Source organism: Oncorhynchus keta, unplaced genomic scaffold, assembly GCF_023373465.1.
Source record: "Oncorhynchus keta strain PuntledgeMale-10-30-2019 unplaced genomic scaffold, Oket_V2 Un_contig_3287_pilon_pilon, whole genome shotgun sequence".
In the NCBI taxonomy this organism is placed as follows: Eukaryota; Metazoa; Chordata; class Actinopteri; order Salmoniformes; family Salmonidae; genus Oncorhynchus; species Oncorhynchus keta.
Window position 1 is genome coordinate 116,011 of NW_026287173.1, and position 27,714 is coordinate 143,724.

The following is a 27,714-nucleotide window of genomic DNA, read 5'->3' on the forward strand; positions in this document are numbered from 1 at the left end:
CAAGTATCACGACTAACAATCCTTCTGTACCACCGTGTTGTCTCTCCTCCACCAATACCAAGTATCACGACTAACAATCCTTCTGTTCCACCGTGTTGTCTCTCCTCTACCAATACCAAGTATCACGACTAACAATCCTTCTGTTCCACCGTGTTGTCTCTCCTCTACCAATACCAAGTATCACGACTAACAATCCTTCTGTTCCACCGTGTTGTCTCTCCTCCACCAATACCAAGTATCACGACTAACAATCCTTCTGTTCCACCGTGTTGTCTCTCCTCTACCAATACCAAGTATCACGACTAACAATCCTTCTGTTCCACCGTGTTGTCTCTCCTCTACCAATACCAAGTATCACGACTAACAATCCTTCTGTTTGAAAGCTCCACCGTGTTGTCTCTCCTCTACCAATACCAAGTATCACAACTAACAATCCTTCTGTTTGAAAGCTCCACCGTGTTGTCTCTCCTCTACCAATACCAAGTATCACGACTAACAATCCTTCTGTTCCACCGTGTTGTCTCTCCTCTACCAATACCAAGTATCACGACTAACAATCCTTCTGTTCCACCGTGTTGTCTCTCCTCTACCAATACCAAGTATCACGACTAACAATCCTTCTGTTCCACCGTGTTGTCTCTCCTCCACCAATACCAAGTATCACGACTAACAATCCTTCTGTTCCACCGTGCTGTCTCTCCTCTACCAATACCAAGTATCACGACTAACAATCCTTCTGTTCCGCCGTGTTATTGCGCGGCATTGTGTGTTATTGCATGGTATTGTGTGTTATTGCGTGGTATTGTGTGTTATTGCGTGGTATTGTGTGTTATTGCGTGGTATTGTGTGTTATTGCGTGGTATTGTGTGTTATTGCGTGGTATTGTGTGTTATTGCATGGTATTGTGTGTTATTGCATGGTATTGTGTGTTATTGCGTGGTATTGTGTGTTATTGCGTGGTATTGTGTGTTATTGCGTGGTATTGTGTGTTATTGCGTGGTATCGTGTGTTATTGCGTGGTATCGTGTGTCATTGCGTGGTATCGTGTGTTATTGCGTGGTATTGTGTGTTATTGCGTGGTATTGTGTGTTATTGCGCGGTATTGTGTGTTATTGCGTGGTATTGTGTGTTATTGCGTGGTTTTGTGTGTTATTGCGTGGTATTGTGTGTTCTTGCGTGGTATTGTGTGTTATTGCGCGGTATTGTGTGTTATTGCGCGGTATTGTGTGTTATTGCATGGTATTGTGTGTTATTGCATGGTATTGTGTGTTATTGCGTGGTATTGTGTGTTATTGCGTGGTATTGTGTGTTATTGCGCGGTATTGTGTGTTATTGCGCGGTATTGTGTGTTATTGCGCGGTATTGTGTGTTATTGCGCGGTATTGTGTGTTATTGCGTGGTATTGTGTGTTATTGCGCGGTATTGTGTGTTATTGCGTGGTATTGTGTGTTATTGCGCGGTATTGTGTGTTATTGCGTGGTATTGTGTGTTATTGTGTGGTATTGTGTGTTAATGCGTGGTATTGTGTGTTATTGCGCGGTATTGTGTGTTATTGCGTGGTATTGTGTGTTATGCGTGGTATTGTGTGTTATTGCGTGGTATTGTGTGTTATTGCGTGGTATTGTGTGTTATTGCGTGGTATTGTGTGTTAATGCATGGTATTGTGTGTTATTGCGTGGTATTGTGTGTTAATGCATGGTATTGTGTGTTATTGCGTGGTATTGTGTGTTATTGCATGGTATTGTGTGTTAATGCGTGGTATTGTGTGTTATTGCGTGGTATTGTGTGTTATTGCATGGTATTGTGTGTTATTGCGTGGTATTGTGTGTTAATGCATGGTATTGTGTGTTATTGCGTGGTATTGTGTGTTATTGCGTGGTATTGTTTGTTAATGCGTGGTATTGTGTGTTATTGCGTGGTATTGTTTGTTAATGCGTGGTATCGTGTGTTATTGCGTGTTACTGTGTGTTGTTGCGTGTGTGTGATTGTGTGTTATTGTGGGTTACTACGTGTGTGTGTGTTATTGCGTGGTATTGTGTGTTATTGCGTGGTATTGTTTGTTAATGCGTGGTATCGTGTGTTATTGCGTGTTACTGTGTGTTGTTGCGTGTGTGTGATTGTGTGTTATTGTGTGTTATTGTGGGTTACTACGTGTGTGTGTGTTATTGTGTGTGTGTTATTGTGTGTGTGTTATTGTGTGTGTGTGTTATTGCGTGTGTGTGTTATTGTGTGTGTGTTATTGCGTGTTATTGTGTGTTTGTGTTATTGCATGTTGTTGTGTGTGATTGTGTGTTATTGTGTGTTATTGTGTGTGTTACTGCGTGTGTGTTGTTGTATGTTATTGTTTGTTACTGTGTGTTACTGTGTGTTATTGTGTGTGTGTGTTATCATGTGTTATTGCGTGTAATTGAGTGTTATTGTGTGTGTGTTATTGTGTGTGTTATTGTGTGTGTGTGTTATTGTGTGTGTTATTGTGTGTTATTGTGTGTGTGTGTGTTGTGTGTGTGTGTTATTGTGTGTTATTGCGTGTGTGTGTTATTGCATGTTATTGTGTGTTATTGTGTGTGTTATTGTGTGTGTTATTGTGTGTGTGTGTGTTATTGCGTGTTATTGTGTGTTATTGTGTGTGTGTGTTGTCATGACGTTGGCCTAGGTGGTAGGTTTATGACAGTCATAAATACCTCTTCCCCCTTTTTCCTCTCTACCCTACTGATGTTACATTTGCAAACCCCTTGGTTAACATAGAGATTCTGGGAACATCAGAAGGTGGGAGGAAATTAACTATATTCTGGTAATCCGACCAATTGAACATATGCAGTGGTACTTAAACCCACTTAAGCCTAGCCCTTACTTTTTCAAACATTCTGTTAAAAATCGTGCAACATTTCAGCGTCCTGCTACTCATGCCAGGAATATAGTATATGCATATGATTAGTATGTGTGGATAGAAAACACTCAGACGTTTCTAAAACTGGTTAAATCACGGCTGTGACTATAACAGAACGCGTGTTTCATCAAAAAGCGCAAGGATCACCGAAAACTGGAAAAAATATCAATCCACCACTTGCATGTATTGTCTATGGGACAGCAAATTAGATGGGGCCGAGATTGCAAGTCCTACAGCTTCCACACGATGTCGCCAGTCTTGTCAATTGCCTGGCGTTGTTTCTTGGTCAAACGAGTAAGAGAGACCCCATTCCTTCCGGTCTCCGACAGGATGTTTTGGAAGAGAGATTTCCGACCATGATTTGAAGACGTGGAGCTATTGAATACACATCGCCCCGTGATCAATTTGATAGATTATTAATGTTTACTAATACCTAAAGTTGGATTACAAAAGTATTTCGAAGTGTTTTGTGAAAGTTTATCGTCGACTTGTTTAATTTTAAAAAATGACGTTGCGTTTTAAAACTGTGTTTTTTTCTGATTCACACACTTTTCATAGATCGATATTTTGGGTATATATGGACCGATTTAATCGAAAAAAAAGACCCAATAGTGATGTTTATGGGACATCTAGGAGTGCCAACAAATAAGCTCGTCAAAGGTAATGAATGTTTTATATTTTATTTCTGCGTTTTGTGTAGCGCCGGCTATGCTAATTATTTTGTTTACGTCCCCTTCAGGTATTTTGGGGTGTTGCATGCTATCAGATAATAGCTTCTCATGCTTTCGCCGAAAAGCATTTTAAAAATCTGACTTGTTGGCTAGATTCACAACGAGTGTAGCTTTAATTCAGTACCCTGCATGTGTGTTTTAATGAACGTTTGAGTTTTAACCAGTGCTATTAGCATTTAGCGTAGCGCATTTGCATTTCCAGATGGCTAGATGGCACGCCTGCGTGTCGGGTGGGCTTAAGAGGTTAATGAATATGATGTCAGTTCGGTTGTCATCTGAGACATTCTCATCAATGATAAGATGACATAAACTCTACAGTGGAAAGTCTACACATCAGAGTTATCGGATTCACATGCAATTGTTCAATTTAAATGTTTGAATATGAAATTATTCGTGATGGGATGAAATGTGATTTCAGCTTCTAAAATGTGAGATGTGGGTTTTCATAAGATAGGGCTGCTCAATCAGTGGCCCGCCCTATGAAGGGACATGGGCTATAAAACTTTTCAAACACGCCCTCCTCTCCCTTCCTATATAAGCCCTTGACGACAATAGAACTTAATGTTCCGATGAGGTAGGATGACGGTCCTAGGGCTGAATGGTTCAGATAATAACTACAGAAAGAAGCCAACATCAGCGTGAGCTTTGGTTGAGAAGGGTATGAACTTTGAACTCTTATTCACGACAGAAGTGATACCTCCTAGCCGTTGAGTTAGCGAACGCAGCTGCAAACGCAGGTTAGGCAGGAACAGATAGAGTATCCCATCTACTACAAACGACGTTACTACAACTTATTCAAGTGACCACCAGAGACATTCTTCAAAGGACAGAGGACTCAGTTTGGCAACACTGTCTTCCATCTACCACCAACCTACTGAAGCGCAGCTCAGAGTAAATATTTATTGCATTTTCCTTTTCCAAATGGGCGGTAATTTAGAATGCATAAGATACTGTATTTGCGATAGCACAGCTTCTTTCCTTTGTTCCTCAGTCTTCCCGCTCTTTCACTCAAACCCCAGCCCATCTTCTTTTGTGTAAAAACTGTCATATCTGTTCCGCCCGCTAGGGACGTTTTCCTTTATGACGTAATTTGTAATCAAGTTATGATTAATTGTGTGTATGTGAATTCTGTGTGATTGGTTAGGTATTTAGTAAATAAATAATTAAACCCAATTTTGTATTGCTGATTCAAATTGTTAGCCAGGGTTCTTGCAGAACCAAGAATTTACAACTTTCAGATGAGACTGAAGTAAGATGAAGATTAATGTTGACTGCTATTGATGTAAAATATTACTAGGTCTTTAAGAGTTTATTCGGAAGATAACAGCTCTATAAATATTCTTTTGTGGTGCCCGACGTTCTAGTTAATTACATTTACATGATTAGCTCAATCAGGTGGTATTAATTACAGAGAAAGGATTTTATAGAATAGTATGTCATAAATAGCATCAATTAATCTGGCATAGCCAAAGACACGAGTGTGTTATTGTGTGTGTTATTGTGTGTTATGGTGTGTTATTGTGTGTTATTGTGTGTTATTGCGTGTTATTGTGTGTTATTGTGTGTTATTGTGTGTGTTATTGTGTGTGTTATTGTGTGTTATTGTGTGTTACTGTGTGTTACTGTGTGTTATTGCGTGTTATTGTGTGTTATTGTGTGTTATTGTGTGTTATTGTGTGTGTTATTGTGTGTTCCTGTGTGTTACTGTGTGTTATTGCGTGTTATTGTGTGTGTTATTGTGTGTGTTGTTGTGTGTGTGTTACTGTGTGTTATTGTGTGTTATTGTGTGTGTGTGTTATTGTGTGTGTGTGTTATTGTGTGTTATGGTGTGTTATTGTGTGTTATGGTGTGTTATTGTGTGTTATTGTGTGTTATGGTGTGTTATTGTGTGTTATTGTGTGTTATGGTATGTTATTGTGTGTGTTATCTTGTGTGTGTGTTATTGTGTGTGTTATTGTGTGTGTTATTGTGTGTGTGTGTTATTGTGTGTGTTATTGTGTGTGTTATTGTGTGTGTGTGTTATTGTGTGTGTTATTGTGTGTGTTATTGTGTGTGTGTGTTATTGTGTGTGTTATTGTGTGTGTTATTGTGTGTGTGTGTGTTATTGTGTGTGTTATTGTGTGTGTTATTGTATGTGTGTGTTATTGTGTGTTACTGTGTGTGTTATTGTGTGTTACTGTGTGTGTTATTGTGTGTTATTGTGTGTGTTATTGTGTGTTATTGTGTGTGTTACTGTGTGTGTTATTGTGTGTGTGTGTGTTATTGTGTGTGTTATTGTGTGTGTGTGTTATTGTGTGTTACTGTGTGTGTTATTGTGTGTGTTATTGTGTGTTACTGTGTTGTTGTGTGTGTTATTGTGTGTGTGTGTTATTGTGTGTGTTATTGTGTGTGTTATTGTGTGTGTGTGTTATTGTGTGTTACTGTGTGTGTTATTGTGTGTTACTGTGTGTGTTATTGTGTGTTATTGTGTGTGTTATTGTGTGTGTTATTGTGTGTTATTGTGTGTTATTGTGTGTTACTGTGTGTGTTATTGTGTGTTATTGTGTGTTACTGTGTGTGTTATGTGTGTGTTATGTGTGTTATTGTGTGTTATTGTGTGTTATTGTGTGTTACTGTGTGTTACTGTGTGTTATTGTGTGTTATTGTGTGTGTTATTGTGTGTTATTGTGTGTTATTGTGTGTTACTGTGTGTTACTGTGTGTTATTGTGTGTTACTGTGTGTTATTGTGTGTTATTGTGTGTTACTGTGTGTGTTATTGTGTGTGTTATTGTGTGTGTTACTGTGTGTGTTATTGTGTGTGTTATTGTGTGTGTGTGTTATTGTGTGTGTTATTGTGTGTGTTATTGTGTGTGTGTGTTATTGTGTGTTACTGTGTGTGTTATTGTGTGTTACTGTGTGTGTTATTGTGTGTTATTGTGTGTGTTATTGTGTGTGTTATTGTGTGTTATTGTGTGTTACTGTGTGTTATTGTGTGTTATTGTGTGTTATTGTGTGTTACTGTGTGTGTTATTGTGTGTTATTGTGTGTTACTGTGTGTTACTGTGTGTTATTGTGTGTTACTGTGTGTTATTGTGTGTGTTATTGTGTGTTATTGTGTGTTATTGTGTGTTACTGTGTGTTACTGTGTGTTATTGTGTGTTACTGTGTGTTATTGTGTGTGTTATTGTGTGTTATTGTGTGTTATTGTGTGTTACTGTGTGTTATTGTGTGTTATTGTGTGTTATTGTGTGTTATTGTGTGTGTTATTGTGTGTGTTATTGTGTGTTACTGTGTGTTACTGTGTGTTATTGTGTGTTATTGTGTGTTATTGTGTGTTACTGTGTGTGTTATTGTGTGTTATTGTGTGTTATTGTGTGTTACTGTGTGTTATTGTGTGTTACTGTGTGTTATTGTGTGTGTTATTGTGTGTTACTGTGTGTTATTGTGTGTTATTGTGTGTTATTGTGTGTTACTGTGTGTGTTATTGTGTGTTATTGTGTGTTATTGTGTGTTACTGTGTGTTACTGTGTGTTATTGTGTGTTACTGTGTGTTATTGTGTGTGTTATTGTGTGTTATTGTGTGTTACTGTGTGTTATTGTGTGTTACTGTGTGTTACTGTGTGTTATTGTGTGTTACTGTGTGGTATTGTGTGTTACTGTGTGGTATCCCCTACCTGGCTTGACGTCCTCTGAGCAGCAGGCCAGAACACAGTCTCTCTCTGATTGGGTGAGTCTGGAGTCCATGACGGTGGTCGGTCGGACCAGCGCCTGGCGGACATTCACTACGGCGTTCTGATGCTGTCGGGAGAAACACGTCTCCGCGTCCGATCCCGAGACGGGGCCGGCGGCCGCCAGCGTCAACATGGCGGCCAGGAGGAGCGGCGATGACACCCGAGAGGGGAGGATACGGGTCACGGAGGGGAACATGATGATGTCACAGTGATGTCACAGGTCCACGGGGCTCTCTGGTTGGTTGAACACACGCCCTCAGGGTCGACGGCAGGGGTGGGCAGATTCAGACACTCCTGTAGAGAGTAAAGGGCAGGGGTCAGGGGCCAGACACTCCTGTATAGGGTAGTAGGAAGGGGACAGGGGTCAGACACTCCTGTAGAGGGCAGGGGACAGGGGTCAGACACTCCTGTAGTAGGTATGGGACAGGGGTCAGACACTCCTGTAGAGGGCAGGGGACAGGGGTCAGACTCCTGTAGTAGGTATGGGACAGGGGTCAGACACTACTGTAGAGGGCAGGGGTCAGACACTCCTGTAGTAGGTAGGGGACAGGTGTCAGACACTCCTGTAGTAGGTATGGGACAGGGGCCAGACACTCCTGTAGTAGGTAGGGGACAGGGGTCAGACACTCCTGTAGAGGGCAGGGGAAGACACTCCTGTAGAGGGTAGGGGACAGGGGTCAGAAACTCCTGTAGTAGGTAGGGGACAGGGTTCAGACACTCCTGTAGAGGGCAGGGGAAGACACTCCTGTAGAGGGCAGGGGACAGGGGTCAGACTCCTGTAGTAGGTATGGGACAGGGGTCAGACACTACTGTAGAGGGCAGGGGTCAGACACTCCTGTAGTAGGTAGGGGACAGGTGTCAGACACTCCTGTAGTAGGTATGGGACAGGGGCCAGACACTCCTGTAGTAGGTAGGGGACAGGGGTCAGACACTCCTGTAGAGGGCAGGGGAAGACACTCCTGTAGAGGGTAGGGGACAGGGGTCAGAAACTCCTGTAGTAGGTAGGGGACAGGGGTCAGACACTCCTGTAGAGGGCAGGGGAAGACACTCCTGTAGAGGGCAGGGGACAGGGGTCAGAAACTCCTGTAGAGGGCAGGGGAAGACACTCCTGTAGAGGGCAGGGGACAGACACTCCTGTAGAGGGCAGGGGACAGACACTCCTGTAGAGGGCAGGGGACAGACACTCCTGTAGAGGGCAGGGGAAGACACTCCTGTAGAGGGCAGGGGAAGACACTCCTGTAGAGGGCAGGGGACAGACACTCCTGTAGAGGGCAGGGGAAGACACTCCTGTAGAGGGCAGGGGACAGACACTCCTGTAGAGGGCAGGGGAAGACACTCCTGTAGAGGGCAGGGGACAGACACTCCTGTAGAGGGCAGGGGTCAGACCCTCCTGTAGTAGGTAGGGGACAGGGGTCAGACACTCCTGTCGTAGGTAGGGGACAGGGGTCAGACACTCCTGTAGAGGGAAGTAGGTAGGGGACAGGGGTCAGACCCTCCTGTAGAGGGCAGGGGTCAGACACTCCTGTAGAGGGTAGTAGGCAGGGGTCAGGGGCCAGACACTCCTGTAGAGGGTAGTAGGTAGGGGACAGGGGTCAGACCCTCCTGTAGAGGGAGTGTCTGCTCCTTGAAAGCTCAATCTCTAGCCTTTAGCCCAGTGCGGATGTTGTCCATGGTTTCTGGTTAGGATATGTACGTACGTACGGTCACTGTAGGGACGACGTCATTGATGCAGTTATTAATGAAGCAAGTGACTGATGTGGTAAACTCCTAAGTGTTATCGGATGAGCCCCAGAACATATTCCAGTCTGTGCTAGAGAAACAGTCCTGTAGCTTAGCATCCGTTTCATCGGACCACTTGAGTTTCTGCTTGTAAGAAACAGAGAGTTCTGGTCAGATTTGCCAAAGGGAAGGCAAAGGAGAGCTTAGTATGTGTTTCTGTGTGTGGAGTAAAGGTGATTTAGAGTTTTGTTGCCTCAAGTGGCACAGGGGACATACTCTATCATAAAAATCTATTTCAGTTTCCCTGCATTAAAATCACTGGCCAAGAAAAAGGCTGCCTCTGAACAGTACATGGTCTTGTTTACTTATGGCCCTGTTCAGCTCTTTGAGTGCCGGTCTTAGTGCCAAGCATGGGGAATAGACAGCTATCAAACATATAGATGAACTCTCTTGGTAAATAGCGTGGACTACAGCTTATCATTCTATCTTAAAACTTCCTCAACATTAGAGATCGAGGGTCAATGGAGGGTCTATTTGCTTGTCGACGTAGTCTCGTCAGGATGCCACGTCGCTTGGCCTCTCTTTCGCCACGCCACTTCCTCTTTCAGTCCCAGAGATCAGGGCCTGGTCTGGAGTAAGCAGGAGATCAGGGTCTGGTCTGGAGTAAGCAGGGGATCAGGGTCTGGTCTGGAGTAAGCAGGAGATCTAGGGCCTGGTCTGGAGTAAGCAGGAGATCAGGGTCTGGTCTGGAGTAAGCAGGAGATCTAGGGCCTGGTCTGGAGTAAGCAGGAGATCAGGGTCTGGTCTGGAGTAAGCAGGAGATCCAGGGTCTGGTCTGGAGTAAGCAGGAGATCCAGGGCCTGGTCTGGAGTAAGCAGGAGATCAGGGTCTGGTCTGGAGTAAGCAGGAGATCAGGGTCTGGTCTGGAGTAAGCAGGAGATCTAGGGCCTGGTCTGGAGTAAGCAGGAGATCTAGGGCCTGAAGTAGAAACTGGCTGAAGTAGAAACTGAAGTAGAAACTGGCGACTCGTGGAAGTAGAAACTGGCGACTCGTTGAAGTAGAAACTGGCGACTCGTTGAAGTAGAAACAGGCGACTCGTTGAAGTATAAACAGGCGACTCGTTGAAGTAGAAACTGGCGACTCGTTGAAGTAGAAACTGGCGACTCGTTGAAGTAGAAACTGGCGACTCGTTGAAGTAGAAACTGGCGACTCGTTGAAGTAGAAACTGGCGACTCGTTGAAGTAGAAACTGGCGACTCGTTGAAGTAGAAACAGGCGACTCGTTGAAGTAGAAACTGGCGACTCGTTGAAGTAGAAACTGGCGACTCGTTGAAGTAGAAACTGGCAACTCGTTGAAATATAAACGGGCGACTCGTTGAAGTATAAACGGGCGACTCGTTGGAATATAAACGGGCGACTCGTGGAAGTAGAAACTGGCGACTCGTTGAAATATAAACGGGCGACTCGTTGAAATATAAACGGGCGACTCGTTGAAGTATAAACTGGCGACTCGTTGAAGTATAAACAGGCGACTCGTGGAAGTATAAACGGGCGACTCGTTGAAGTAGAAACGGGCGACTCGTTGAAGTAGAAACTGGCGACTCGTTGAAGTAGAAACTGGCGACTCGTTGAAATATAAACGGGCGACTCGTTGAAGTAGAAACTGGCGACTCGTTGAAATATAAACGGGCGACTCGTTGAAGTAGAAACTGGCGACTCGTTGGAATATAAACGGGCGACTCGTTGAAGTAGAAACTGGCGACTCGTTGAAGTATAAACTGGCGACTCGTTGAAGTATAAACTGGCGACTCGTTGAAGTAGAAACTGGCGACTCGTTGAAGTAGAAACTGGCAACTCGTTAAAGTATAAACGGGCGACTCGTTGAAGTAGAAACAGGCGACTCGTTGAAGTATAAACTGGCGACTCGTTGAAGTAGAAACTGGCAACTCGTTGAAGTATAAACGGGCGACTCGTTGAAGTAGAAACAGGTGACTCGTTGAAGTAGAAACTGGCGACTCGTTGAAGTAGAAACAGGCGACTCGTTGAAGTAGAAACTGGTGACTCGTTGAAGTAGAAACTGGTGACTCGTTGAAGTAGAAACTGGCGACTCGTTGAAGTATAAACAGGCGACTCGTTGAAGTAGAAACTGGCGACTCGTTGAAGTATAAACTGGCAACTCGTTGAAGTAGAAACAACTCGAGACTTGTTAATTGAATCCGACACGGTAGTTTTACATGATGAGATACAGAGACAGGAATGGTCTGCATCCCAAATAGCATCCCATTCCCTATTGGCCTTGGTCAAAAGTAATGCCATTTGGTTTCAGCCTTGGTGAAGAGCCTGCTCTGAAAAGATCCTGGCTGGCAGTGGCTCAAGTAGACAGTCTGCCAGCCTTTCACACAGCACTAAACTAATCTCTCTCTCTCTCTGCTACCTCTCTCCCCACTCCTCTTCCCCTCCCTCTCTGCTACCTCTCCCCTCACTCCTCTTCCTCCTCCTCTCTCTCTCTCTCTCTGCTACCTCTCCCCCTCCTCTTCCTCCCTCTCTCTCTCTCTGCTACCTCTCCGCCCTCCTCTTCCTCCTCTCTCTCTCTCTCTCTGCTACCTCTCCCCCTCCTCTTCCTCCTCTCTCTCTCTCTCTCTCTCTGCTACCTCTCTCCCCACTCCTCTTCCCCTCCCTCTCTGCTACCTCTCCCCTCACTCCTCTTCCTCCTCTCTCTCTCTCTCTGCTACCTCTCCCCCCTCCTCTTCCTCCTCTCTCTCTCTCTGCTACCTCTCCCCCTCCTCTTCCTCCTCTCTCTCTCTCTCTGCTACCTCTCCCCTCACTCCTCTTTCTCTCTCTCTCTCTCTGCTACCTCTCCCCCCTCCTCTTCCTCCTCTCTCTCTGTCGCTCTCTATTTTATTTGAAGGGTTCAAAGAACACTGTTATCAGGTTGACGCAAGAGTCAAGCCTATTTCTATGTAAAACCATAAAACATGTTTTTCTGTACTCCACAACCCCAGTTCTGCCACTAAACCAACCAGACATACTGTATTCCACAACCCCAGTTCTGCCACTAAACCAACCAGACATACTGTACTCCACAACCCCAGTTCTGCCTTCCACTAAACCAACCAGACATACTGTACTCCACAACCCCAGTTCTGCCACTAAACCAACCAGACATACTGTACTCCACAACCCCAGTTCTGCCTTCCACTAAACCAACCAGACATACTGTACTCCACAACCCCAGTTCTGCCACTAAACCAACCAGACATACTGTACTCCACAACCCCAGTTCTGCCACTAAACCAACCAGACATACTGTACTCCACAACCCCAGTTCTGCCACTAAACCAACCAGACATACTGTACTCCACAACTAAACCAACCAGACATACTGTACTCCACAACCCCAGTTCTGCCACTAAACCAACCAGACATACTGTACTCCACAACCCCAGTTCTGCCACTAAACCAACCAGACATACTGTACTCCACAACCCCAGTTCTGCCACTAAACCAACCAGACATACTGTACTCCACAACCCCAGTTCTGCCACTAAACCAACCAGACATACTGTACTCCACAACCCCAGTTCTGCCACTAAACCAACCAGACTAATGGTTATGAAACGGACTACAAAGCATAAAGACAAACAACGAAAAAAAACATGAACCAAGAAAAACAAGAATAAATGTATTCTACTTCTCTCCAACAAAGGCCTTGTTAAGTCACTACTTGGCTTTATAAAAAGAAGAAAGTCATTGTTTTACCACCAAGCCTTTGAGAGGAAACGTGACAGAGAGAACCAAGCTGTAGGTCCAGAACTAAAAGACAACAGCCCCTAAAAATAGTCCAGCAGACCCCAATCTGTCTACGAGACGACTGAGGGAGCAGACGATGCTTCTGTTGCCTCTGTCAGTTTAAGAGTAAGAACAGAACAGAGTTAAAACAATAAGAACAGAACAGAGTTAACTATAAGAACAGAACAGAGTTAACAATAAGAACAGAGTTAACAATAAGAACAGAGTTAACAATAAGAACAGAACAGAGTTAACAATAAGAACAGAACAGAGTTAACAATAAGAACAGAGTTAACAATAAGAACAGAACAGAGTTAACAATAAGAACAGAACAGAGTTAACAATAAGAACAGAACAGAGTTAACAATAAGAACAGAACAGAGTTAACAATAAGAACAGAACAGAGTTAACAATAAGAACAGAACAGAGTTAACAATAAGAACAGAACAGAGTTAACAATAAGAACAGAACAGAGTTAACAATAAGAACAGAGTTAACAATAAGAACAGAACAGAGTTAACAATAAGAACAGAACAGAGTTAACAATAAGAACAGAACAGAGTTAACAATAAGAACAGAGTTAACAATAAGAACAGAACAGAGTTAACAATAAGAACAGAACAGAGTTAACAATAAGAACAGAGTTAACAATAAGAACAGAACAGAGTTAACAATAAGAACAGAACAGAGTTAACAATAAGAACAGAACAGAGTTAACAATAAGAACAGAACATAGTTAACAATAAGAACAGAGTTAACAATAAGAACAGAACAGAGTTAACAATAAGAACAGAGTTAACAATAAGAACAGAACAGAGTTAACAATAAGAACAGAACAGAGTTAAAACAATAAGAACAGAACAGAGTTAACAATAAGAACAGAACAGAGTTAACAATAAGAACAGAACAGAGTTAAAACAATAAGAACAGAACAGAGTTAACAATAAGAACAGAACAGAGTTAACAATAAGAACAGAACAGAGTTAACAATAAGAACAGAACAGAGTTAACAATAAGAACAGAACAGAGTTAAAACAATAAGAACAGAACAGAGTTAAAACAATAAGAACAGAACAGAGTTAAAACAATAAGAACAGAAGAGAGTTAACAATAAGAACAGAACAGAGTTAACAATAAGAACAGAGTTAACAATAAGAACAGAACAGAGTTAACAATAAGAACAGAACATAGTTAACAATAAGAACAGAGTTAACAATAAGAACAGAACAGAGTTAACAATAAGAACAGAACAGAGTTAACAATAAGAACAGAACAGAGTTAACAATAAGAACAGAACAGAGTTAACAATAAGAACAGAACAGAGTTAACAATAAGAACAGAACAGAGTTAAAACAATAAGAACAGAACAGAGTTAACAATAAGAACAGAACAGAGTTAAAACAATAAGAACAGAACAGAGTTAACAATAAGAACAGAACAGAGTTAACAATAAGAACAGAGTTAACAATAAGAACAGAAGGCCTGTATATCACAATATAACCCCTATACCAATGGGTTGATAGGCCTGTATATCACAATATAACCCCTATACCAATGGGTTGATAGGCCTGTATATCACAATATAACCCCTATACCAATGGGTTGATAGGCCTGTATATCACAATATAACCCCTATACCAATGGGTTGATAGGCCTGTATATCACAATATAACCCCTATACCAATGGGTTGATAGGCCTGTATATCACAATATAACCCCTATAACAATGGGTTGATAGGCCTGTATATCACAATATAATCCCTATACCAATGGGTTGATAGGCCTGTATATCACAATATAACCCCTATACAATGGGTTGATAGGCCTGTATATCACAATATAACCCCTATACCAATGGGTTGATAGGCCTGTATATCACAATATAACCCCTATACCAATGGGTTGATAGGCCTGTATATCACAATATAACCCCTATACCAATGGGTTGATAGGCCTGTATATCACAATATAACCCCTATACCAATGGGTTGATAGGCCTGTATATCACAATATAACCCCTATACCAATGGGTTGACAGGCCTGTATATCACAATATAACCCCTATACCAATGGGTTGATAGGCCTGTATATCACAATATAACCCCTATACCAATGGGTTGATAGGCCTGTATATCACAATATAACCCCTATACCAATGGGTTGACAGGCCTGTATATCACAATATAACCCCTATACCAATGGGTTGATAGGCCAATATATCACAATATAACCCCTATACCAATGGGTTGATAGGCCTGTATATCACAATATAACCCCTATACCAATGGGTTGATAGGCCAGTATATCACAATATAACCCCTATACCAATGGGTTGATAGGCCTGTATATCACAATATAACCCCTATACCAATGGGTTGATAGGCCTATATCACAATATAACCCCTATACCAATGGGTTGATAGGCCTGTATATCACAATATAACCCCTATACCAATGGGTTGACAGGCCTGTATATCACAATATAACCCCTATACCAATGGGTTGATAGGCCTGTATATCACAATATAACCCCTATACCAATGGGTTGATAGGCCTGTATATCACAATATAACCCCTATACCAATGGGTTGATAGGCCTATATCACAATATAACCCCTATACCAATGGGTTGATAGGCCAATATATCACAATATAACCCCTATACCAATGGGTTGACAGGCCTGTATATCACAATATAACCCCTATACCAATGGGTTGACAGGCCTGTATATCACAATATAACCCCTATACCAATGGGTTGATAGGCCAATATATCACAATATAACCCCTATACCAATGGGTTGATAGGCCAATATATCACAATATAACCCCTATACCAATGGGTTGACAGGCCTGTATATCACAATATAACCCCTATACCAATGGGTTGATAGGCCTGTATATCACAATATAACCCCTATACCAATGGGTTGACAGGCCTGTATATCACAATATAACCCCATATACCAATGGGTTGATAGACCTGTATATCACAATATAACCCCTATACCAATGGGTTGATAGGCCTGTATATCACAATATAACCCCTATACCAATGGGTTGATAGGCCAATATATCACAATATAACCCCTATACCAATGGGTTGATAGGCCTGTATATCACAATATAACCCCTATACCAATGGGTTGATAGGCCTGTATATCACAATATAACCCCTATACCAATGGGTTGATAGGCCTGTATATCACAATATAACCCCTATACCAATGGGTTGACAGGCCTGTATATCACAATATAACCCCTATACCAATGGGTTGATAGGCCTGTATATCACAATATAACCCCTATACCAATGGGTTGATAGGCCTGTATATCACAATATAACCCCTATACCAATGGGTTGATAGGCCTGTATATCACAATATAACCCCTATACCAATGGGTTGATAGGCCTGTATATCACAATATAACCCCTATACCAATGGGTTGATAGGCCTGTATATCACAATATAACCCCTATACCAATGGGTTGATAGGCCTGTATATCACAATATAACCCCTATACCAATGGGTTGATAGGCCTGTATATCACAATATAACCCCTATACCAATGGGTTGACAGGCCTGTATATCACAATATAACCCCTATACCAATGGGTTGACAGGCCTGTATATCACAATATAACCCCTATACCAATGGGTTGACAGGCCTGTATATCACAATATAACCCCTATACCAATGGGTTGACAGGCCTGTATATCACAATATAACCCCTATACCAATGGGTTGACAGGCCTGTATATCACAATATAACCCCATATACCAATGGGTTGACAGGCCTGTATATCACAATATAACCCCTATACCAATGGGTTGACAGGCCTGTATATCACAATATAACCCCTATACCAATGGGTTGACAGGCCTGTATATCACAATATAACCCCTATACCAATGGGTTGACAGGCCTGTATATCACAATATAACCCCTATACCAATGGGTTGACAGGCCTGTATATCACAATATAACCCCTATACCAATGGGTTGACAGGCCTGTATATCACAATATAACCCCATATACCAATGGGTTGATAGGCCTGTATATCACAATATAACCCCTATACCAATGGGTTGACAGGCCAATATATCACAATATAACCCCTATACCAATGGGTTGATAGGCCAATATATCACAATTTGGTTGAAGTGGAAAGTTTACATACACTTAGATTGGAGTCATTAAAACTCGTTTTTCAACCACTCCACAAGTTTCTTGTTAACAAACTATAGTTTTGGCAAGTCGGTTAGGACATCTACTTTGTGACACAAGTCATTTTTCCAACAATTGTTTAACAACAGATTATTTCACTTGTAATTCACTGTATCACAATTCCAGTGGGTCAGAAGTTTATATACACTAAGTTGACTGTGCCTTTAAACAGCTTGGAACATTCCAGAATATGATGTCATGGCTTTAGAAGCTTCTGATAGGCTAATTGACATCATTTGAGTCAATTGGATGTATTTCAAGGCCTACATTCCAACTCAGTGCCTCTTTGCTTGACATCATGGGAAAATCAAAAGAAATCAGCCCAAGACCTCAGAAAAACAATTGTAGACATCCACAAGTCTGGTTCATCCTTGGGAGCAATTTCTAAATGCCTGAAGGTACCACGTTCATCTGTACAAACAATAGTATGCAAGTATAAACTCCATGGGACCACGCAGCCGTCATACCGCTCAGGAAGGAGACTCATTCTGTCTCCTAGAGATTAATGTACTTTGGTGCAAAAAAAGTGCAAATCAATCCCAGAACAACAAAGGACCTTGTGAAGATGCTGGAGGAAACGGGTAGAAAAGTATCTATATTCACAGTAAAACGAGTCCTATATCAACATAACCTGAAAGGCTGCTCAGCAAGGAAGAAGCCACTGCTCCAAAACCTCCATAAAAAAAGCCAGAGTACGGTTTGCAACTGCACGTGGAGACAAAGATTGTACTTTTTGGAGAAATGTCCTCTGGTCTGATGAAACAAAAATAGAACTATTTGGCCAGAATGACCATCGTTATGTTTGGAGGAGAAAGGGGAGGCTTGCTTGCATGCTGAAGAACACCATCCCAAACGTGAAGCACGGGGGTGGCAGCAGGCTACCCGAAATGTTTGACCCAATTTAAAGGCAATGCTACCAAATACTAATTGACTGTATGTAAACTTCTGACCCACTGGGAATGTGATGAAAGAAATACAAGCTGAAATAAATCATTCTCTCTACTATTATTCTGACATTTCACATTCTTAAAATAAACTGGTGATCCTAACTGACCTAAAACAGGGAATTGTTACTTGGATTAAATGTCAGGAATTGTGAAAAACGGAGTTTAAATGTATTTGGCTAAGGTGTATGTAAACCTCCGACTTCAACTGTATGCACTTGGTGTGTAGCTCATTACTCACCAACAGCCTGGGAGCAGGTCTCCATTAATATGTCTACAGGTCCACAGTTCAGCTTTGTCTCTCCTTCCTTCTCCCACACTCTCAATTCACAGTACAGATCTCTCTCTTTCTCTTCTCTCAGTCCACGTCTCTCCTGCTCTCTCTCTTCTCTCAGTCCACGTCTCTCCTGCTCTCTCTCCTCTCTCAGTCCACGTCTCTCCTGCTCTCTCTCCTCTCTCAGTCCACGTCTCTCTCTTCTCTCAGTCCATTTCTCTCCTGCTCTCTCTCTTCTCTCAGTCCACGTCTCCCTCTCTCTTCTCTCAGTCCACGTCTCTCCTGCTCTCTCTCCTCTCTCAGTCCACGTCTCTCCTGCTCTCTCTCCTCTCTCAGTCCACGTCTCCCTCTCTCTTCTCTCAGCCCAGGTCTCTCTCTCTTCTCTCAGTCCACGTTTCTCCTGCTCTCTCTCTTCTCTCAGTCCACGTCTCTCCTGCCCTCTTTCTTCTCTCAGTCCACGTCTCTCCTGCTCTCTCTCTTCTCTCAGCCCAGGTCTCTCTCTTCTCTCAGTCCACGTCTCTCCTGCTCTCTCTCTTCTCTCAGTCCACGTCTCCCTCTCTCTTCTCTCAGCCCAGGTCTCTCTCTCTTCTCTCAGTCCACGTCTCTCTCACTCGTCTCTCAGTCCACGTCTCTCCTCCCAGCAGAACTTTGCTCCCTCCTTGTTTCCTGAAGAAGGAACAGTATCAGTCCTACTGGTGTTATCTCCTCCAGCTCTGCTGCTATCTGATCCCTGGGATTACCATGACTACTACAGGATCTGTTAAGGAGGTCTGGGATTACAATGACTACTACAGGATCTGTTAAGGAGGTCTGGGATTACCATGACTACTACAGGATCTGTTAAGGAGGTCTGGGATTACCATGACTACTACAGGATCTGTTAAGGAGGTCTGGGATTACAATGACTACTACAGGATCTGTTAAGGAGGTCTGGGATTACCATGACTACTACAGGATCTGTTAAGGAGGTCTGGGATTACCATGACTACTACAGGATCTGTTAAGGAGGTCTGGGATTACAATGACTACTACAGGATCTGTTAAGGAGGTCTGGGATTACCATGACTACTACAGGATCTGTTAAGGAGGTCTGGGATTACCATGACTACCACAGGATCTGTTAATGTCTGGATTACCATGACTACTACAGGATCTGTTAAGGAGGTCTGGGATTACAATGACTACTACAGGAGAGGTCTGGGATTACAATGACTACTACAGGATCTGTTAAGGAGGTCTGGGATTACCATGACTACTACAGGATCTGTTAAGGAGGTCTGGGATTACCATGACTACTACAGGATCTGTTAAGGAGTCTGGGATTACCATGACTACTACAGGATCTGTTAAAGGAGGTCTGGGATTACAATGACTACTACAGGATCTGTTAAGGAGGTCTGGGATTACCAATGACTACTACAGGATCTGTTAAGGAGGTCTGGGATTACAATGACTACTACAGGATCTGTTAAGGAGGTCTGGGATTACAATGACTACTACAGGATCTGTTAAGGAGTCTGGGATTACCATGACTACTATAGGATCTGCTAAGGAGGTCTGGGATTAGCCAGGATGACTACTACAGGATCTGTTAAGCTGAGGTCTGGGATTACAATGACACTACTACAGCTAGAGCTGGGTCTACTACAGGATCTGTTAAGGAGGCCTGGGAGACATGTACAGCTAGAGCTGGGTCCTGGTTAGAGCCAGGAGACAGGTCATGCTAGAGCTGGGTCCTGGTTAGACTACCAGGATGTGCTAGAGCTGGGTCCTGGTTAGAGCCAGGAGACTGTGTACAGGTAGAGCTGGGTCCTGGTTAGAGCCAGGAGACACCGTGCAGTTAGAGCTGGGTCCTGGTGTAGAGCCAGTGCGACACCGTACAGCTAGTGCTGGGTCCTGGTGAGCCAGGAGTGTGTAGAGCTAGGCTGGGTCCTGGTTAGAGCCAGGAGACACCGAGAGAGGAGAGAGGAGTCCTGGTTAGAGCCAGGAGTCAGAGAGCTAGAGCTGGGTCCTGGTTAGAGCCAGGAGACATTCTGCAGCTAGAGCTGGGTCCTGGTTAGAGCCAGGAGACACCGTACAGTTAGAGCCAGGAGACACCGTACAGCTAGAGCTGGGTCCTGGTTAGAGCCAGGAGACACCGTACAGCTAGAGCTGGGTCCTGGTTAGAGCCAGGAGACACCGTACAGCTAGAGCTGGGTCCTGGTTAGAGCCAGGAGACACCGTACAGCTAGAGCTGGGTCCTGGTTAGAGCCAGGAGACACCGTACAGCTAGAGCTGGGTCCTGGTTAGAGCCAGGAGACACCGTACAGTTAGAGCTGGGTCCTGGTTAGAACCAGGAGACACCGTACAGCTAGAGCTGGGTCCTGGTTAGAGCCAGGAGACACCGTACAGCTAGAGCTGGGTCCTGGTTAGAGCCAGGAGACACCGTACAGCTAGAGCTGGGTCCTGGTTAGAGCCAGGAGACACCGTACAGCTAGAGCTGGGTCCTGGTTAGAGCCAGGAGACACCGTACAGCTAGAGCTGGGTCCTGGTTCGAACCAGGAGATCTGTAATGACCCTGTATCCCAAATGATACCCTTGACCCTTTATAGTGTCCTGCTTCTGACCAAAGGCGGGTCAAGGCTGTGTACTATAAAGGGAATAGGGTCCCATTTGGGACCGTCTTATTCACGTTCTGTACGGTGGTCAGAGATGGTGGGGATAAAACCCAGCTGTATGCTAAACAATCTCCTTCGCAGGACTGGGTTTCTATACCTCAGTTTTCATGTGTCCGGTTTGTATTGACATTTTTGCTGCAAAAGAACTTCCCCTCCAGGGACAATAAAGATGTATTATATTCTGCTCTGTTCGATATACTACGCACACACTGAGGTCAGGATGGGGCCAACGCACAGATACCCATAGACTTACAGTCATTGCGCTAACACTAGTTCGCATTGGCTAGCGAAACTACCTCTAACTTCCTTCATACTGGACATAAAAATCATATCAATTGTAATTCATAATATATTATACGAAATTGATGACAATCCACAAATGAATACATAGTTTACCATACGAAACGTAACATATCATACTAAATGGAGTTTATCGGATGATTTTTTGTAAAGAATAATACGAAATGCTCTGAGACCGGGTTGACTTGTATCTATTTGTTGCAGTTGAAAGTCACCTGTCCCTTCCTCCTCCCGGACATACATAAATAACGGTCCACGGCCAGACCAGCATCACGCATCATCAACTGTATCCGAAGTACGACCACCTCGTGATGCAATCTTTATGAAATACGTCTTTTTCATTAAATACAACAACAAAAAACATGAGCTTATTATCTGTTGATATATCATCCCCGTCCCAGATACAACACGTAATACCTAGAAACATCCCATCCGTGTTGTAATATACAGGACATCAGCTGTGAGGTTGTCCACCTACCTTGTCTGTGTGCTGGTCAAAGTAACCTAATAACTGGTGTTCGGGAAGTAGGCTAAGATACCTACAAGCGTTTTCTGTTGATTAGACACATACGCAGTTTGTATTGTGGCCCATTCATTTCAACCAAGTAGTAGTTGTCTCTCGATGAGAATAGACGGATGATAACTGGCACACTGTCGGTAACCGATGCTCTTATCGGCTATAGGTCGTTGGTTCAGGAAACATTAACATCCACACCAGACAAGTGTACCATTGAAACGAGGTCCCAGAGGATACATCATCCAGAGAGCCACGTTGAGAACATTGACGCGGAGTATGTTTTACATTCCCAAGCGGTTTCCAGGCTCTTCCTCGTCTGTCCGAGGAGGAGGAAGAGAGCGCCTTGTCTCCGTCCCTTTAAAACTGTGGCGCAAACCTTCGACAATGTGAAATAGCCATCTTCATTCTCAGAAGAGGAAAAACTAAAAATTGTATCCACAACAAACGTCAACAATAAAACGGGACGTCGGATGAGCTCCAGATATGTATGTGGCCTACAGTAACGTTTGTAGCAGGAGCTATAACGTTTCCGGCAGCGACAGATCCTGGTTTCTCCAGCCTGACCCATTTGATTCTTTGTCCTCAGAGCGACTAGCGGCAGTAAGTGGGAGGAATGTTCCCTGCTCTGCCCCCATACCAGCCAGCAGCACTATCTTTATCACACATTACCTTGGGTTTCACCCAAAATATCAAAATTACAGAAGTAAAATAGCCTATTCGCTGCACACCTCAAATATCTCATATCTCGACTCAGTAACTCGTAGTTACAGAGTAAATCAAACATTTTAATTTCACAATTCATAAGGTTTATTAATAATTGGGTAAAGAAAACGGTGGATGAACCAGCCCAACTCCAAACTCTGAAATAACTCCTAGAATACACGATATATCTGCATGTCTCCTCGTACTTTTCAGTTATACTGCAAATCTACCATTTCAGTAGAGTCCTATAAACCAGTCTGTGGGGCTGAAGCACTGAGACAGAGACTAAGGTAGAGTCCTAGAAACCAGCCTAGCACTGAGACAGACAGAGACTAAGGTAGAGTCCTATAAACCAGCCTGTGGGGCTGAAGCACTGAGACAGACAGAGACTAAGGTAGAGTCCTATAAACCAGCCTAGCACTGAGCCAGACAGAGACTAAGGTAGAGTCCTATAAACCAGCCTAGCACTGAGACAGACAGAGACTAAGGTAGAGTCCTATAAACCAGCCTAGCACTGAGCCAGACAGAGACTAAGGTAGAGTCCTATAAACCAGCCTGTGGGGCTGAAGCACTGAGACAGACAGAGACTAAGGTAGAGTCCTATAAACCAGCCTAGCACTGAGACAGACAGAGACTAAGGTAGAGTCCTATAAACCAGCCTAGCACTGAGACAGACAGAGACTAAGGTAGAGTCCTATAAACCAGCCTAGCACTGAGACAGACAGAGACTAAGGTAGAGTCCTATAAACCAGCCTAGCACTGAGCCAGACAGAGACTAAGGTAGAGTCCTAGAAACCAGCCTAGCACTGAGACAGACAGAGACTAAGGTAGAGTCCTAGAAACCAGCCTAGCACTGAGCCAGACAGAGACTAAGGTAGAGTCCTATAAACCAGCCTGTGGTTACATATCCTGTCTGTGTGTTGCTAGGCCAACCCTTTCCTGTTACATATCCTGTCTGTGTGTAGCTAGGCCAACCCTTTCCTGTTACATATCCTGTCTGTGTGTTGCTAGACCAACCCTTTCCTGTTACATATCCTGTCTGTGTGTAGCTAGGCCAACCCTTTCCTGTTACATATCCTGTCTGTGTGTTGCTAGGCCAACCCTTTCCTGTTACATATCCTGTCTGTGTGTAGCTAGACCAACCCTTTCCTGTTACATATCCTGTCTGTGTGTAGCTAGACCAACCCTTTCCTGTTACATATCCTGTCTGTGTGTAGCTAGACCAACCCTTTCCTGTTACATATCCTGTCTGTGTGTTGCTAGGCCAACCCTTTCCTGTTACATATCCTGTCTGTGTGTAGCTAGACCAACCCTTTCCTGTTACATATCCTGTCTGTGTGTAGCTAGGCCAACCCAACCCTTTCCTGTTACATATCCTGTCTGTGTGTAGCTAGCCAACCCATACCCAACCCTTTCCTGTTACATATCCTGTCTGTGTGTTGCTAGGCCAACCCTTTCCTGTTACATATCCTGTCTGTGTGTAGCTAGGCCAACCCTTTCCTGTTACATATCCTGTCTGTGTGTTGCTAGGCCAACCCAACCCTTTCCTGTTACATATCCTGTCTGTGTGTAGCTAGGCCAACCCTTTCCTGTTACATATCCTGTCTGTGTGTTGCTAGGCCAACCCTTTCCTGTTACATATCCTGTCTGTGTGTTGCTAGGCCAACCCTTTCCTGTTACATATCCTGTCTGTGTGTAGCTAGACCAACCCTTTCCTGTTACATATCCTGTCTGTGTGTTGCTAGGCCAACCCTTTCCTGTTACATATCCTGTCTGTGTGTAGCTAGGCCAACCCTTTCCTGTTACATATCCTGTCTGTGTGTAGCTAGGCCAACCCTTTCCTGTTACATATCCTGTCTGTGTGTTGCTAGGCCAACCCTTTCCTGTTACATATCCTGTCTGTGTGTTGCTAGGCCAACCCTTTCCTGTTACATATCCTGTCTGTGTGTTGCTAGGCCAACCCTTTCCTGTTACATATCCTGTCTGTGTGTAGCTAGACCAACCCTTTCCTGTTACATATCCTGTCTGTGTGTTGCTAGGCCAACCCTTTCCTGTTACATATCCTGTCTGTGTGTTGCTAGGCCAACCCTTTCCTGTTACATATCCTGTCTGTGTGTTGCTAGGCCAACCCTTTCTGTTACATATCCTGTCTGTGTGTTGCTAGGCCAACCCAACCCTTTCCTGTTACATTTCCTGTCTGTGTGTTGCTAGGCCAACCCTTTCCTGTTACATATCCTGTCTGTGTGTTGCTAGGCCAACCCAACCCTTTCCTGTTACATTTCGTGTCTGTGTGTTGCTAGGCCAACCCTTTCCTGTTACATATCCTGTCTGTGTGTAGCTAGGCCAACCCTTTCCTGTTACATATCCTGTCTGTGTGTAGCTAGACCAACCCTTTCCTGTTACATATCCTGTCTGTGTGTAGCTAGGCCAACCCTTTCCTGTTACATATCCTGTCTGTGTGTAGCTAGGCCAACCCTTTCCTGTTACATATCCTGTCTGTGTGTTGCTAGGGCTGAAATACTAACCTTTTAGTATAAATGTGCATAATGTTATTTCCCACTGCGCTGCAGTTCATATTTACATGTTAATGAGTCACCTTGGTTTACCTACAGGTATGAACAGGTCACCTTGGTTTACCTACAGGTATGAACAGGTCACCTTGGTTTATCTACAGGTATGAACAGGTCACCTTGGTTTATCTACAGGTATGAACAGGTCACCTTGGTTTATCTACAGGTATGAACAGGTCACCTTGGTTTATCTACAGGTATGAACAGGTCACCTTGGTTTACCTACAGGTATGAACAGGTCACCTTGGTTTATCTACAGGTATGAACAGGTCACCTTGGTTTATCTACAGGTCACCTTGGTTTATCTACAGGTATGAACAGGTCACCTTGGTTTATCTACAGGTCACCTTGGTTTATCTACAGGTCACCTTGGTTTATCTACAGGTCACCTTGGTTTACCTACAGGTATGAACAGGTCACCTTGGTTTATCTACAGGTATGAACAGGTCACCTTGGTTTATCTACAGGTATGTACAGGTCACCTTGGTTTATCTACAGGTCACCTTGGTTTATCTACAGGTATGAACAGGTCACCTTGGTTTATCTACAGGTCACCTTGGTTTATCTACAGGTATGAACAGGTCACCTTGGTTTACCTACAGGTATGAACAGGTCACCTTGGTTTATCTACAGGTATGAACAGGTCACCTTGGTTTATCTACAGGTATGAACAGGTCACCTTGGTTTATCTACAGGTATGAACAGGTCACCTTGGTTTATCTACAGGTATGAACAGGTCACCTTGGTTTATCTACAGGTATGAACAGGTCACCTTGGTTTATCTACAGGTATGAACAGGTCACCTTGGTTTATCTACAGGTCACCTTGGTTTATCTACAGGTATGAACAGGTCACCTTGGTTTATCTACAGGTATGAACAGGTCACCTTGGTTTATCTACAGGTATGAACAGGTCACCTTGGTTTATCTACAGGTATGAACAGGTCACCTTGGTTTATCTACAGGTATGAACAGGTCACCTTGGTTTACCTACAGGTATGAACAGGTCACCTTGGTTTATCTACAGGTATGAACAGGTCACCTTGGTTTACCTACAGGTATGAACAGGTCACCTTGGTTTACCTACAGGTCACCTTGGTTTACCTACAGGTCACCTTGGTTTATCTACAGGTATGAACAGGTCACCTTGGTTTATCTACAGGTATGAACAGGTCACCTTGGTTTACCTACAGGTATGAACAGGTCACCTTGGTTTATCTACAGGTATGAACAGGTCACCTTGGTTTACCTACAGGTATGAACAGGTCACCTTGGTTTACCTACAGGTATGAACAGGTCACCTTGGTTTATCTACAGGTATGAACAGGTCACCTTGGTTTACCTACAGGTCACCTTGGTTTACCTACAGGTCACCTTGGTTTATCTACAGGTCACCTTGGTTTATCTACAGGTCACCTTGGTTTACCTACAGGTCACCTTGGTTTATCTACAGGTCACCTTGGTTTATCTACAGGTCACCTTGGTTTATCTACAGGTCACCTTGGTTTACCTACAGGTCACCTTGGTTTATCTACAGGTCACCTTGGTTTATCTACAGGTCACCTTGGTTTATCTACAGGTCACCTTGGTTTATCTACAGGTATGAACAGGTCACCTTGGTTTACCTACAGGTCACCTTGGTTTACCTACAGGTCACCTTGGTTTACCTACAGGTCACCTTGGTTTACCTACAGGTCACCTTGGTTTACCTACAGGTCACCTTGGTTTATCTACAGGTCACCTTGGTTTATCTACAGGACACCTTGGTTTATCTACAGGTATGAACAGGTCACCTTGGTTTACCTACAGGTCACCTTGGTTTATCTACAGGTCACCTTGGTTTATCTACAGGACACCTTGGTTTATCTACAGGTCACCTTGGTTTACCTACAGGTCACCTTGGTTTATCTACAGGTCACCTTGGTTTACCTACAGGTCACCTTGGTTTACCTACAGGTCACCTTGGTTTACCTACAGGTATGAACAGGTCACCTTGGTTTATCTACAGGTATGAACAGGTCACCTTGGTTTATCTACAGGTCACCTTGGTTTATCTACAGGTCACCTTGGTTTATCTACAGGTCACCTTGGTTTATCTACAGGTCACCTTGGTTTACCTACAGGTATGAACAGGTCACCTTGGTTTATCTACAGGTATGAACAGGTCACCTTGGTTTATCTACAGGTCACCTTGGTTTATCTACAGGTCACCTTGGTTTATCTACAGGTATGAACAGGTCACCTTGGTTTATCTACAGGTCACCTTGGTTTATCTACAGGTCACCTTGGTTTATCTACAGGTATGAACAGGTCACCTTGGTTTATCTACAGGTCACCTTGGTTTATCTACAGGTCACCTTGGTTTACCTACAGGTCACCTTGGTTTACCTACAGGTCACCTTGGTTTACCTACAGGTCACCTTGGTTTATCTACAGGTATGAACAGGTCACCTTGGTTTACCTACAGGTCACCTTGGTTTATCTACAGGTATGAACAGGTCACCTTGGTTTACCTACAGGTCACCTTGGTTTATCTACAGGTCACCTTGGTTTATCTACAGGTCACCTTGGTTTATCTACAGGTCACCTTGGTTTATCTACAGGTATGAACAGGTCACCTTGGTTTATCTACAGGTCACCTTGGTTTATCTACAGGTATGAACAGGTCACCTTGGTTTACCT

The 27,714-nt window shown here is 43.6% G+C and overlaps 1 protein-coding gene and 1 long non-coding RNA gene across 8 annotated transcripts in view; one reads left to right on the top strand and one right to left on the bottom strand.

Annotated features, from left to right (window-relative positions):
- mansc1 (MANSC domain containing 1) overlaps positions 1-22,348 on the bottom strand; it is a 29,308-nt gene extending 6,960 nt beyond the window's left edge. The window contains exons 1-2 of one of the 3 annotated variants that reach the window (XM_052507855.1): positions 21,723-22,348; positions 7,273-7,623 (exon numbers count right to left, since the gene is read on the bottom strand). In XM_052507855.1, the coding sequence (XP_052363815.1) occupies positions 7,273-7,525 (253 nt within the window). In that variant the 5' untranslated portion in view covers positions 7,526-7,623; positions 21,723-22,348. Of the gene's footprint in view, positions 1-7,272; positions 7,664-18,254; positions 18,405-21,722 lie in introns of those variants that run through there. The other 2 variants (XM_052507854.1, XM_052507856.1) reach the window with 2 other exon arrangements.
- LOC127923814 (uncharacterized) lies at positions 18,969-19,781 on the top strand. Of its 5 annotated transcripts, XR_008115526.1 has the most exons (4): positions 18,969-19,375; positions 19,483-19,562; positions 19,643-19,682; positions 19,724-19,781. It is a non-coding gene; the product is annotated as an uncharacterized LOC127923814 (long non-coding RNA). The 5 variants fall into 5 exon arrangements; XR_008115528.1 differs by lacking the exon at positions 19,483-19,562; XR_008115527.1 differs by lacking the exon at positions 19,643-19,682 and having other exon boundaries at positions 18,969-19,335; positions 19,724-19,769.
- Positions 22,349-27,714: the final 5,366 nt, after the last annotated feature.